Source organism: Hyla sarda, chromosome 6 (assembly GCF_029499605.1).
Source record: "Hyla sarda isolate aHylSar1 chromosome 6, aHylSar1.hap1, whole genome shotgun sequence".
NCBI classification, from domain to species: domain Eukaryota; kingdom Metazoa; phylum Chordata; class Amphibia; order Anura; family Hylidae; genus Hyla; species Hyla sarda.
Window position 1 is genome coordinate 11,543,368 of NC_079194.1, and position 15,858 is coordinate 11,559,225.

General features: G+C 41.7%; 1 protein-coding gene across 4 annotated transcripts in view; it reads right to left on the reverse strand.

Annotated features, from left to right (window-relative positions):
- Positions 1-15,858, reverse strand: part of LRRC8C (leucine rich repeat containing 8 VRAC subunit C) — a 72,346-nt gene that overhangs the window by 6,991 nt on the left and 49,497 nt on the right. For 3 of the 4 annotated variants that reach the window (XM_056523199.1, XM_056523200.1, XM_056523197.1), the window contains exon 2: positions 6,789-6,930. In XM_056523199.1, coding sequence (XP_056379174.1) covers positions 6,789-6,926 — 138 coding nt within the window. In that variant the 5' untranslated portion in view covers positions 6,927-6,930. Of the gene's footprint in view, positions 1-6,788; positions 6,931-10,187; positions 10,548-15,858 lie in introns of all 4 variants that reach the window. The other variant, XM_056523198.1, reaches the window with a different exon arrangement.

Here is a 15,858-nt window from a genome sequence, read left to right on the forward strand (position 1 = left end):
TGAGATTGACATCACCTGGTCTTCCCAGATGATGATGGAGAACAATCCATGACACTGGCAGGTACCCGCTTTGCAAAGGGGGCATTGCATGCTATAAATTCTGCAGGGTGCCCAAACTTTTGCAGACGCCATTTTTTTTGTTTTCTGTTATTTTGAAAGTGTAAATGATGGAAATAAAATGTAACTTTTGGTGACATATTATAAGAATGTCTAATCTGTAATTTGATGTCTTTTGGAGATTTTTCCATCTTTCCTTGGCTTCTTCATGCACATTAATACAAATTTTTACCTGGGGTGCCCAAACTTTTGATCCCCACTGTACTTTTGTATCATTTTTGTATCATACGATCTGTAAATCCGACGAAACATATTGAACATTTGTCTCCAGCGCAAAAGATCACACAAACATCCGGATCCAGATAGGTCACAGATATCATCTCAGAGGAAATGCCTCGTAATACAATTATCTTCCCGATTGTTTGTTCTGGTACAAACAAAACGAATATAAAGGAAACAACCAGGTGAACGATCTCCAAGGCGACCGAGGAAAAGGCCTCGAGGAACAAACAAACTCATTACCATCTCAGATGTGCGGCCGCAATGGAATTTCCTTAAATTACCCGCTCGCCGAACGCAACTTTAATGGAACGATAATTCAATTCAGATGGAAACTGAGGTTTAATTAAAGCGGCGATCGGAGATTTTTACAGATATTTCTTCAAGGAACACGGGGACGATTTTTGTTCTGTTATGTTGCACGATATATCGCAATACGATTTTTGCGAATTGTGATATGTAAATATCCCCCCCCCCCCCCCCCCCCCCCCCCCCCCCCCCCCCGAAAAATTTAGGATTACATACAGCGGCGGCCCAGCACCATATTATGCAGCTGGGCCACCACCGTAATATAAATCTTAAGTCAGTGTTTCCCAACCAGGGTGCCTCCAGCTGTTGCAAAACTACAACTCCCAACATAGCATGCTGGAAGTTGTAGTTTTGCAACTTCCAGGTTGGGTAGGGCGGAGAGATGTGACATGGGGGGGATATGTGACCCGGGAGGGGGGGGGATATGTGACATGGGGGGGATATGTGACATGGGGGGGATGTGTGACATGGGGGGGGGGGAATGTGACACGGGGGGGATATGTGACATGGGGGGGATATGTGACACTGGGGGATATGTGACATTGGGGGATATGTGACACGGGGGGATATGTGACATGTTGGGGGGATATGTGACATGGGGGGGATATGTGACACGGGGGGATATGTGACATGTTGGGGGGGATATGTGACATGGGGGGGATATGTGACACGGGGGGATATGTGACACGGGGGGATATGTGACATGGGGGGATATGTGACATGGGGGGGATATGTGACACGGGGGGATATGTGACATGTTGGGGGGGATATGTGACATGGGGGGGATATGTGACACGGGGGGATATGTGACATGGGGGGGATATGTGACACGGGGGGATATGTGACATGGGGGGATGTGTGACATGGGGGGGATATGTGACACGGGGGGATATGTGACATGTTGGGGGGATATGTGACATGGGGGGATATGTGACATGTTGGGGGGATATGTGACACGGGGGGGATATGTGACATTGGGGGATATGTGACATGTTGGGGGGATATGTGACACGGGGGGGATATGTGACACGGGGGGGATATGTGACATGTTGGGGGGATATGTGACATGTTGGGGGGATATGTGACATGGGGGGGGATATGTGACATGGGGGGGATATGTGACACGGGGGGATATGTGACATGGGGGGATGTGTGACATGGGGGGGATATGTGACACGGGGGGATATGTGACATGTTGGGGGGATATGTGACATGGGGGGATATGTGACATGTTGGGGGGATATGTGACACGGGGGGGATATGTGACATTGGGGGATATGTGACACGGGGGGGATATGTGACACGGGGGGGATATGTGACATGTTGGGGGGATATGTGACATGTTGGGGGGATATGTGACATGGGGGGGATATGTGATATGTTGGGGGATATGTGACATGGGGGGGGGATATGTGATATGTTGGGGGATATGTGATATGTTGGGGGATATGTGACATGGGGGGGTATGTGACACGGGGGATATGTGACATGGGGGTGGGATATGTGATATGTTGGGGGATATGTGACATGGGGGGGTATGTGACACAGGGGGATATGTGACATGTTGGGGGGATATGTGACATGTTGGGGGGGATATGTGACACGGGGGGATATGTGACATGGGGGTTAACTTGTCCACAGTGCTCTCTGCTGACACCTCTGTCCATGTCAGGAACTGTCCAGAGCAGCATATGGGGATTTTCTCCTGCTCTGGACAGTTCCTGATACAGGCATTAGGTGTCAGCAGAGAGCACTGTGGACAAGACAAAAAAAGAAATTAAAAAAGAAAATTATTTCTTCTGTAGCATACAGCTGCTAAAAAGTACTGGAAGGGTAAAGATTTTATAATAGAAGTAATTTACAAATCTGTTTAATTTTCTGGCACCAGTTCCTTTAAAAAAAAAAAAAAAAAAAAATGCTTTCCACCAGAGTACCCCTTTAAGGCTGGGTTCACACTACAGAATTATTCTGTGCACAGTAGTCAGACATGCACCAACTCCATTGACCTCTGCTTTCAAACCAGTCTCCAGCTGTTGCAAAACTATAACTCCCAGCATGCCCGGACAGCCGAAGGCTGTCCGGGCATGTTGGGAGTTGTAGTTCTGCAACAGTATGAGGCACCCTGGTTAGGAAACACTGCTATAGACAGAAATACTGGGGTTACATAAAGAATCATATGCTATGTGGGTGTACAAGCAGTAACAGCCTCCATATGAATAGGCCCCTGTATTGTATACAGGAAGAAATATTTATCTGCACTCCGTGTCCCTATATTGCAGAACAAAGCTCCTATTATAACAACCAAATCTCAGATGAAATCTTCACTGCAACAATTACATCTCTATAGTAGTGTTTTTTTAATTCTATAGTGCAACATAGGCCATTATTAAAGAATAATGTAGAGGTTTTGGTGCATGCTTTGTGCTTACCTATTTTGCTGTTGTGGCAGGCACGGTTTTTTTTTTTTAGCCATGATGATTGCAATTCAATCATTAAAATGATAATGTTGCTTACATTTCACATGAATCCTCTGGCTTTGCAGCGAGAGGTGGTGAAGTCTCATCCCCGCAATTCACCTAAGGAAACCAACCTGATCATCTGCTAGACTCCAGCAACCAGAAGCCTAAACTGCTGAGACTCCTACGTGGGTTGGTGTCAGTTTATACTACAGAGAGAAATATTGAGGGGTTTTAAGAACATTTTAAGTCTTTAGGCTGTGTTCACATTTTGCATTCATAGGTCACATTTTTACCTATGTTTTTGCAGTGATTTTTATTTTAAATCTCTTTAAAAATAACCCAATCGATTAATTCAGTAAATAGCACACGTTTTGAAGGATTTGGGGAAAATTACGGTAAAAAAAAATAAAAACAAAAAAAAATTTGTAAAAATGCAAAGTGTGAGCACAGCCTCAGGGGGGTGTATAACTACTATATATCCTGATCCCATAGTGATAGCAGCAGCAGTATACAGATAGAGCTGGAGGGGAGGTATATAACTACTATATATCCTGATCCTATAGTGATAGCAGCAGCAGTATATAGATAGAGCTGGAGGGGAGGTAAATAACTACTATATATCCTGATCCTATAGTGATAGCAGCAGCAGTATATAGATAGAGCTGGAGGGGAGGTATATAACTACTATATATACTGATTCCATATAGATAGCAGCAGTATACAGATAGAGCTGGAGGGGAGGTGTATAACTACTATTTATCCTGATTCCATAGAGATAGCAGCAATATACAGATAGAGCTGGAGGGGAGGAGTCTGGGAGCAAGCAGGAGAGATCTGATAGATGATGTCATCATGTAGTTCACAAGAAGTCAGCTGACCCAGGACCGACCACTTCCCATAACACACTATAAACTGATTTTTTGTGGGTCAGACCGGTGACCACATGACCCACTTACAGTAATGAAATGCATAGATTCAGCTGTGCTAGAATAAAGCAGGTGGCGTAGTAGGACAAGTGCTGGTGAGTGTTTGTGATATGGGCAAAAAAGCAACAACCCTAGAGTGTTCTTTAAAGGGGAACTCCGATGCTTTTGCACTATGGGAGAGCCAGAGATACATGAGTGTTGGACTAGTGTATCTCCAGCTGTCCCAAAGAGATGCATTAAGGGGCCGTGTTAACCATAGGAGGAGAGCCGGGGCGTCGGGCAGGAGATCCCCTGGGGATTGCTTGGACCCCCGCGATCATACATCTTATCCCCTATCCTTTGTCCAGGGGTGGAGTATCCCTTTAAGTACCGGAGTTCCCCCTTAATCTTCTCCAGAGCTGCCCATAACTTCACTAAGCTGTATTACATTGATATCACTAGTGATGCTGTAAATCGTGACATAAAGCGCTCCGCTGACAGTGTTTCTGTAATTTAATAGCGGCGAACCATAAACAAGTTGTTAAATTTATGGCGCAGTTTGTTATGTTCTCACTCGCTGCAGTCTACGTCCGGAGTTCCATCACTTTTGAAGGTAAGAATGGCGCAGCACGTAATGCTATTATTGCTGTCAAAACAATGGAGCGCCGTATGATGGAACCACAACATAATTCTGCCGTAGATTACACGTTTCTTAAGCTAATTTATATTGATGACATGTTTATAAACCAGAGGATTAACTTGGATATTCCACCTATGCGGGTGTGCAGACTATTCTCCCTATGCGGGTGTGCAGACTATTCTCCCTATGTGGGTGTGCAGACTATTCTCCCTATGCGGGTGTGCAGACTATTCTCCCTATGTGGGTGTGCAGACTATTCTCCCTATGATGGTGTGCAGACTATCCTCCCTATGCGGGTGTGCAGACTATTCTCCCTATGCGGGTGTGCAGACTATTCTCCCTATGCGGGTGTGCAGACTATTCTCCCTATGCGGGTGTGCAGGCTTATCTCCCTATGCGGGTGTGCAGACTATTCTCCCTATGCGGGTGTGCAGACTATTCTCCCTATGTGGGTGTGCAGACTATTCTCCCTATGTGGGTATGCAGACTATTCTCCCTATGCGGGTGTGCAGACTATTCTCCCTATGTGGGTATGCAGACTATTCTCCCTATGCGGGTGTGCAGGCTATTCTCTCTATGTGGGTATGCAGACTATTCTCCCTATGTGGGTGTGCAGACTATTCTTCCTATGTGGGTGTGCAGACTATTCTCCCTATGTGGGTGTGCAGACTATTCTCCCTATGTGGGTGTGCAGACTATTCTCCCTATGCGGGTGTGCAGACTATTCTCCCTATGCGGGTGTGCAGACTATTCTCCCTATGCGGGTGTGCAGACGATTCTCCCTATGTGGGTGTGCAGACTATTCTCCCTATGCGGGTGTGCAGAATATTCTCCCAATGTGGGTGCGCAGACTATTCTCCCTATGCGGGTGTGCAGACTATTCTCCCTATGCGGGTGTGCAGACTATTCTCCCTATGCTGGTGTGCAGACTATTCTCCCTATGTGGGTGTGCAGACTATTCTCCCTATGTGGGTGTGCAGACTCTTCTCCCAATGTGGGTGCGCAGGCTATTCTCCCTATGCAGGTGTGCAGACTATTCTCCCAATGTGGGTGCGCAGGCTATTCTCCCTATGCGGGTGTGCAGACTATTCTCCCTATGCTGGTGTGCAGACTATTCTCCCTATGCAGGTGTGCAGACTATTCTCCCTATGCTGGTGTGCAGACGATTCTCCCTATGTGGGTGTGCAGACTATTCTCCCTATGCGGGTGTGCAGACTATTCTCCCTATGCAGGTGTGCAGACTATTCTCCCTATGCAGGTGTGCAGACTATTCTCCCTATGCTGGTGTGCAGACTATTCTCCCATAGCAGATGTTGGGGTAATGGGGTAAGAGGGATTTGGCTGCGGGGAATCCATATGCCCAATCCACCATCACAACCTCTGAATGTGTTTCGGGCACATGAAGAATGAAAACGTTTTAACAAAGCCCTGGATAAGTGTCTGATCGAGGAGGGGGGGGGGGGATTGGGGTTGGGTCATAGCGGTCAGACCCAAACCCCTTGCAACCCTCAGATTGGCGTCCAGTTCTCTCCCCTGAAGGACCCGGCCCCCACCTTCACAGTATACATTTTTAATAAATGGTTGACCCCTATAACTGGTCTTACATTACCTTGTATTTCATAGAGTAATGGTTGATTTGGTCACATGTAGCCTCCTAGCCAATAGCTGCAGGAGCAAGACCCAAGCCCACATGCACATCCAATATCACTGCTATCTCCAACAGTCCCGTAAAGAATGAATGGAGCGGCCGTACATCCATACTTGTCTGCTGCTTCATGTACACGGGGACCCACACAACTTTAAATGGGGGTCCCAGGGGTCGGACCCCCATTGATAACATACATATAACTTATCCTGTGATTAGATATCAGTTTTAATCTCAGGATAACCCCTTTAAGGGATCTTTTGCTTATGTCTTGGTGTAGACACCACAGGTCACCTTCCCTAATAATGTAAGATCCCAGACGTGGACTAGGTTCTGGTTCCATTAAACTTACACGCTGGTCTCCTGCCACATTATTAATAATAATAATAATATTACTTTTTATTGATTTGGGCCATCATCTTCCATGGATAAGTATAGCAGACAATGTCGTGTCCACACAGTAGGAGCACAGACCCAGAGAACACAATAATTACCTGCAATGTACATCCAAACACCCCGATCATCAGCATGGCCACCGACAGATAATCCGTAAACACGTCCCACCATGGTTTGAGGACGCGGAATGCCGGCTGCTGCTCCGAGAACTGACGGAACTCAGTGACTGGAATCATTGTCCTATAAGACACAAATAATACTGCGATGAGTTATGTGTCATAACAAAGGGCACGAAATACAAAAGGTGCAGCGAATCCTCCACAACATCACAGAACCCGTTATAGAGGATGCGTATAGTCCTCCATGATGGATCATTCACCAGGGACTTATCCTTATGAAACCGTCCCATCGACCTCTATCACCCAACAAGAAATCTCCACAGTTATATTAAGTATTCACCCCCATCATTCCCAATGTCCAGGATTATTGCACATTTATGATATATTCAACCACTAAAATCCACAACCCCCCCCCCCCCCCGCTCTTTACAGGGGTTAAAGGTGAAGAGTCCAGGTAGTAATGGTTTCCTACCTGTTCTCTGTGCTTTCAAGGCCTTTAGACACTGACTGTCATCTTTACACATACTTCATTTCATTGGTTTCTTATGAAATTTGTACTACTACTACTATAATTGTTTTAGGCTACAAGAATTGTTCTAGGCTACTATCATTTTTCTAGTCTACTTGATACTGTGTCATAGTCCACTATATTTTGTTCTACAATTATAGTAGCCTAGAACAATTATAGTGGACTAGAACAATTATAGTAGACTAGAACAATTATAGTGGACTGGAACAATTATAGTGGACTAGAACAATTATAGTAGACTAGAACAATTATAGTGGACTGGAACAATTACAGTAGACTAGAACAATTATAGTTGACTAGAACAATTACAGTAGACTAGAACAATTATAGTGGACTAGAACAATTATAGTAGACTAGAACAATTATAGTGGACTAGAACAATTATAGTGGACTAGAACAATTATAGTAGACTAGAACAATTATAGTAGGCTAGAACAATTATAGTGGACTGGAACAATTATAGTGGACTAGAACAATTATAGTAGACTAGAACAATTATAGTGGACTAGAACAATTATAGTGGACTGGAACAATTATAGTGGACTAGAACAATTATAGTAGACTAGAACAATTATAGTAGGCTAGAACAATTATAGTGGACTGGAACAATTATAGTAGACTGGAACAATTATAGTGGACTAGAACAATTATAGTAGGCTAGAACAATTATAGTAGGCTAGAACAATTATAGTGGACTAGAACAAATATAGTAGGCTAGAACAATTATAGTAGACTAGAACAATTATAGTTGACTAGAACAATTATAGTGGACTAGAACAATTATAGTAACCTAGAACAATTATAGTAGGCTAGAACAATTATAGTAGACTAGAACAATTATAGTTGACTAGAACAATTATAGTAACCTAGAACAATTATAGTAACCTAGAACAATTATAGTGGACTAGAACAATTATAGTAGACTAGAACAATTATAGTTGACTAGAACAATTATAGTGGACTAGAACAATTATAGTAGGCTAGAACAATTATAGTGGACTAGTACAATTATAGTAGGCTAGAACAATTATAGTGGACTAGAACAATTATAGTGGACTAGAACAATGATAGTGTACTAGAACAATTATAGAGGACTAGAACAATTATAGTAGGCTAGAACAATTATAGTAACCTAGAACAATTATAGTGGACTAGAACAATTATAGTAGACTAGAACAATTATAGTGGACTGGAACAATTATAGTAGACTAGAACAATTATAGTGGACTAGAACAATTATAGTAGACTAAAACAATTATAGTAGGCTAGAACAATTATAGTAGGCTAGAACAATTATAGTAGCCTAGAACAATTATAGTGGACTAGAACAAATATAGTAGGCTAGAACAATTATAGTAGACTAGAACAATTATAGTTGACTAGAACAATTATAGTGGACTAGAACAATTATAGTAGGCTAGAACAATTATAGTGGACTAGTACAATTATAGTAGGCTAGAACAATTATAGTGGACTAGAACAATTATAGTGGACTAGAACAATTATAGTGTACTAGAACAATTATAGAGGACTAGAACAATTATAGTAGGCTAGAACAATTATAGTAACCTAGAACAATTATAGTGGACTAGAACAATTATAGTAGGCTAGAACAATTATAGTAACCTAGAACAATTATAGTGGACTAGAACAATTATAGTAGACTAGAACAATCATAGTGGACTGGAACAATTATAGTAGACTAGAACAATTATAGTGGACTAGAACAATTATAGTAGACTAGAACAATTATAGTGGACTAGAACAATTATAGTAACCTAGAACAATTATAGTGGACTGGAACAATTATAGTGGACTAGAACAATTATAGTGGACTGGAACAATTATAGTAGACTAGAACAATTATAGTGGACTAGAACAATTATAGTGGACTGGAACAATTATAGTGGACTAGAACAATTATAGTGGACTGGAACAATTATAGTAGACTAGAACAATTATAGTAGGCTAGAACAATTGTAGTGGACTAGAACAATTATAGTAGACTAGAACAATTATAGTGGACTAGAACAATTATAGTAGGCTAGAACAATTGTAGTGGACTAGAACAATTATAGTAGACTAGAACAATTATAGTGGACTAGAACAATTATAGTGGACTAGAACAATTATAGTAGGCTAGAACAATTGTAGTGGACTAGAACAATTATAGTTGACTAGAACAATTATAGTGGACTAGAACAATTATAGTGGACTAGAACAATTATAGTAGGCTAGAACAATTGTAGTGGACTAGTACAATTATAGTAGGCTAGAACAATTATAGTGGACTAGAACAATTATAGTGGACTAGAACAATTATAGTGGACTAGAACAATTATAGTGGACTAGAACAATTATAGTGGACTGGAACAATTATAGTAGGCTAGAACAATTATAGTAGACTAGAACAATTATAGTGGACTAGAACAATTATAGTAGACTAGTATACACTATAATGGTTATACTCTACTTGAGACTTTATTCTAGTCCTCTATAATTGTTCTAGGTTACTATAATTGTTTTAGTCTATTATAAATTGTTCTAGTCCACTATAATTGTTCCAGGTTACTATAATTGTTCTAGGCTACTATAATTGTTTTAGTCTATTATAAATTGTTCTAGTCCACTATAATTGTTCCAGTCCACTATAATTGTTCTAGGTTACTATAATTGTTCTAGGCTACTATAATTGTTTTAGTCTATTATAAATTGTTCTAGTCTACTATAATTGTTCCAGTCCACTATAATTGTTCTAGGCTACTATAATTGTGTGTACATGCATGTACAACGCTCCTGAATATGTTGGTGCTCTATAAACAATAGACAATCAATTAGATATCTTGTACCTTTAAATAACATTCCCATGCACTATATCACAATGTTCCTCTGCTGGTCTGGACATTTTTTCGGGATCCTGCTAAATTTGGTTTGACTGACAGAGATATCTTACAGAGGGAGCGGAGAGTTTCCGGATATTGTTTTGCCAGTAACCGCAAGATACAATGAGCCGGGAGGACAATGCGTTCCATGAGCCGCTGACAGCGATGTATAAATAGATGGTTACATTCCCGTCATGTCGTAACATTGGAATAATAAACCACAGCAATGAGGCCGCCCGGCCATCCACAAGTCATTTCCTCTTATTACCGCCATCTGCGCTATTGTAACAGACGTGTGCACATGCTTTATGTCAGGCGGCTCCGATCCTGAAATACAATGGACGCTACAAACCATTACGTGCGGCCAGTTCAGCTACAACCACTAACAGGTCCATAGATGTTACATAGTTATTATGGTCGGAAAAAAATACATATGTCCATCACGTTCAACCAAGGAAGGGAAGGGATTATATTTCTGCATAAGCATTAATGTTATTTTGTTCTAGGAATGTATCTAATCCTGTTTTAAAGGGGTACTCCGGTGGAAACCTTTTTTTTTATTTTATTTTATTTTTTTTAAATAAACTGGTGCCAGAAAGTTAAACAGATTTGTAAATTACTTCTATAAAAAAAAAAAAAAAATCTTAATCCTTCCAGTACTTATTAGCTGCTGAATACTACAGAGGAAATTCCTTTCTTTTTGGAACACAGAGCTCTCTGCTGACATCATGAGCACAGTGCTCTCTGCTGACATCTCTGTCCATTTTAGGAACTGTCCAGAGTAGGAGAAAATCCCCATAGAAAACATATGCTGCTCTGGACAGTTCCTAAAAAGGACTGAGATGTCAGCAGAGAGCTCTGTGCTTGTGATGTCAGCAGAGAGCTCTGTGTTCCAAAAAGAAAATTATTTCCTCTGTAGTATTCAGCAGCTAATAAGTACTGGAAGGATTAAGATTTTTTAACAGAAGTAAATTACAAATCTGTTTAACTTAATGGCACCAGTTGATTTAAAAAAAAAAAAAAAAAGGTTTTCACAGGAGTACCCCTTTAAAGCTTTCAGCTGTTCCTGCTGTGACCAGTTCCTGAGGTAGACTGCTCCATAAATTCACAGTTCTTATGAGACCAAACTTTTTCTTCTCCAGACAGAGGGAGCACCTCCTTGTCCTTTGAGGGGGTTTTACCTGGAACAATATTTCCGCATATTTTTTGTATGGGCCATTTATATACTTATATACGTTGATCATATCCCTCCTTAAAGGGGTACTCCGCTGCTCAGCATTTGGAATAAACTGTTCCGAACGCTGGAGCCGGGAGCTCGTGACATCATAGTCCCGCCCCCTCATTACATCATGCCTCGCCCCATCAATGCATTACCAGTTATTGCATCCGTTTTTTTTTTTTTCATCCGTTATTGTAAAATAACAGCAGTAAAAATGCAGAATGATGCCTGTAGTGTGAAAGGGGCCTTATAGGGGTTATCCAGGAAAAAACTTTATTATTTTTTTTTTTTTTATATCAACTGGCTCCAGAAAGTTAAACAGATTTGTAAATTACTTCTATTTAAAAATCTTAATCCTTCCAATAATTATCAGCTGCTTAAGTTGAGTTGTTCTTTTCTGTCTGGCAACAGTGCTCTCTGCTGACATCTCTGCTTGTCTCGGGAACTGCACAGAGTAGAAGAGGTTTTGCTATGGGGATTTGCTTCTACTCTGGACAGTTCCCGAGACACGTGTCATCAGAGAGCACTTAGACAGAAAAGAACAACTCAACTTCAGCAGCTCATAAGTACTGAAAGGATTAAGATTTATTAATTGAAGTAATTTACAAATCTGTTTAACTTTCTGGAGCCAGTTGATATATTAAAAACAAGTTTTTTTTCTGGATAATCCCTTTAAGAAGTGACGTGACAAATCGGATATCAATAAGGAAACTACTCATGTCTCATCTCCAGTGTTCCCAAAGTGCCTGAGAGTGCCGCTAAAGCATAGCCCCATATTAGTTTAGCCGCGCGTCTCTGCACCTTCTTGGCGTCATGTACGTCGTGGTGGTTCAGTGCAGCGCTGCCATGCGAGGCCATTGTTCCAAAAAGTCAATGGGGAGATTTATCAACACCCGTCCAGAGGAGAAGTTGCCGCTTTCATTTTGCAGAGGCCTTTCCAAAAATGAAAGAAGCGATCTGATTGGTTGCTATGGGCAACTTTTCCTCTGGACAGGTTTTGATAAATCTCCCCCAATATGTCTGCCGAGTTAGTAAGGCCGGGTTCACACCACGTTTTGGCAATACAGTTCCCGTATCAGCTGACGGATTCCTCAAAACCGGACTAAACTGTATCAAAACGTGTGTACATATTTAAATCCGTATACGGTTTGAAAAATGATGTCCGGTTGCATCAGTTTCTTAAGAAAAAAATGTATAAGTTTTTAATTTTTCACTCCATTTTGAATAAAGTTTCACTTGTTTGATTGAAATTCCAAGAAAAAAACTGTGCAAAGTCACAAACCGTATGATGCAAACCGGATGGAACCGTACGCACATACAGGTCTGTAAGGTTCCCATTGACTCCCATGGTAAGAAAAAAAAACGTATACGTTTTGATACGGTATTTCACCCGGACCAAAAACCGTGGTAGGCTGCGGTTTTGGGTACGGGGGAAAAAACTGACAAAACCGTACAGGATGCAATTCGGACACAATCTGATGCATCTTTTGGCATACGGTTTTCAATACGGTCCCGTACGGTTTTCAATACGGTCCCGTACGGTTTTCAAATTGAAAACGTATACGGGAACTGTATTGCAAAAAACGTGGTGTGAACCCAGCCTAAAACGGTCTTCAAACTGTGGCCTCCATGATGTTCCAAAACTACAACTCCCAGCATGCCCGGACAGCCGTTGGCTGTCCGGGCATGCTGGGAGTTGTAGTTTCTGAACAGCTGGAGGGCTGCAGTTCGGAGACCACTGATCCAGGAGTGAAAAATGTATGGGGGAAAAAAAAATGATTTAAAATCAACTGGTGCCAGAAAGTTAAACAGATTTGTAAATTACTTCTATTAAAATATCTTAATTCTTCCAGTACTTATCAGCTACTGTACGTTCCAGAGGAAGTTGTGTAGTTCTTTCCAGCCTGACCACAATGCTCTCTGCTGACACCTCTGTCCATGTCAGGAACTGTCCAGAGTAGGAGCAAATCCCCATAACAAACCTCTCCTGCTCTGGACAGTTCCTGACACGGACAGAGGTGTCAGCAGAGAGAATTGGGTCAGACTGGAAAGAACTACACAACTTCCTCTATAGCATACAGCAGCTGATAAGTACTGGAAGGGTTATTATTCTTTTTAATAGAAGTAATTTAAAAATCTGTTTAACTTTCTGGCACCAGTTGATTTGAAAAAAAAAATATTTCCACTGGAGTACCCCTTTAATGCTAAACCTTAACTCTACACCAACACTAACCGCAACCCTAACCCATTAACCTTGTGTATTTCAGTGAAAAAAAATTTTTCATATCAACTGGCTCCCGAAAGTTAAACAGATTTGTAAATTACTTTTATTAAAAAAATCTTAATCCTTCCAGTACTTATCAGCTGCTGAAGTTGAGTTGTTTTTTTTTCTGTCTGACTACAGTGCTCTCTGCTGACACCTCTGTCTGTTTCAGGAACTGTCCAGAGTAGGAGAAAATCCCCATAGCAAACATATACTGCTCTGAACAGTTCCTGAGACAGACAGAAGTGTCAGCAGAGAGCACTGTGGTCAGACAGAAAATAATTCAACTTCAGCAGCTGATAAGTAATGGAAGGATTAAGATTTTTTTAATAGAAGTAATTTACAAATCTGTTTAACTTTCTGGAACCAGTTGATATGAAGAAAAAATACTTTTTTCATGGAATACCCCTTTAAGTGTAATGCACTAACCCCAACCCTAACCCTTAACAAACTAACCTTAATTCTAAACCTAACCCACTAACCCTAATCTTAACCAGTAACCCTAATCCTAACTAGTAACCCTAACCCACTAACCAGTAACCCTAACCCACTAACCAGTAACCCTAACCCACCAACCCTAATCCTAACCAGTAACCGTAACCCACTAACCCTAATCCTAACCAGTAACCCTAACCCACCAACCCTAATCCTAACCAGTAACCCTAATCCACTAACCCTAATCCTAACCAGTAAGACTAACCCACCAATCCTAATCCTAACCAGTAACCCTAACTCACTAACCCTAATCCTAACCAGTAACCCTAATTTACTAACCCTAATCCTAACCAGTAACCCTAACCCACCAACCCTAATCCTAACCAGTAACCCTAACCCACCAACCCTAATCCTAACCAGTAACCCTAACCCACTTACCCTAATCCTAACCAGTAACCCTAACTCACAAACCAGTAACCCTAACCCACTAACCCTAACCAGTAACCCTAACCCACTTACCCTAATCCTAACCATTAACCCTAACCCACTAACCCTAATCCTAACCAGTAACCCTAACCCACTAACCCTAATCTTAACCAGTAACCCTAATCTTAACCAGTAACCCTAACCCACTAACCCTAATCCTAACCAGTAACCCTAACCCACTAACCCTAATCCTAACCAGTAACCGTAACCCACTAACCCTACTCTTAACCAGTAACCCTAACTCACTAACCCTAATCCTAACCAGTAACCCTAACCCACTAACCCTAATCCTAACCAGTAACCCTAATCCACTAACCCTAACCCACTAACCCTAAACCTAACCAGTAACCCTAACCCACTAACCAGTAACCCTAACCCACTAACCCTAATCCTAACCAGTAACCCTAATCCACCAACCCTAATCCTAACCAGTAACCCTAACCCACTAATCCTAACCAGTAACCCTAACCCACTAACCAGTAACCCTAACCCACTAACCCTAATCCTAACTAGTAACCCTAACCCACCAACCCTAATCCTAACTAGTAACCCTAACCCACCAACCCTAACCCTAATCAGTAACCCTAACCCACTAACCCTAATCCTAACCAGTAACACTAACCCTAATCCTAAGCAGTAACCCTAACCCACTAACCCTAATCCTAACCAGTAACCCTAACCCACTAACCCTAATCCTAACCAGTAACCCTAATCCACCAACCCTAATCCTAACCAGTAACCCAAACCCTCTAACCAGTAACCCTAACCCACTAACTCTAATCCTAACCAGTAACACTAACCCTAATCAGTAACACTAACCCTTAACCCTTTAACTCCAACTCACTAACTCTAAACCTAACCCTTAACCCAAACCCCCAGCCCTATGACTATGACCTAAACACAGGCAGTGACAACCTCCTGTCCCAGCTATAACAGTAGGAAAAGCATAAACTGCGGCTCCATCTGCAGAGATAGTGTGCAAAAAATATATATATACCAAGAGCCTGAGCGTGAGTACAGAGGAAACACCCACATAACCCATGCGGGCCGCCCCTCACCCTGCATTATTATTATTATGTCTCCTAATGTATTTCTTACCCCTATTGACTTCAAAAGTGTAAAAATAAAAGACCAGACACAACTAACACATCAAAAAGAGAAAAAACGTCATCAATACTGCGTCCTAAATTCCTGGAGCACATGAGGGCTCACACTGTGCTGGAAACACGTTATAC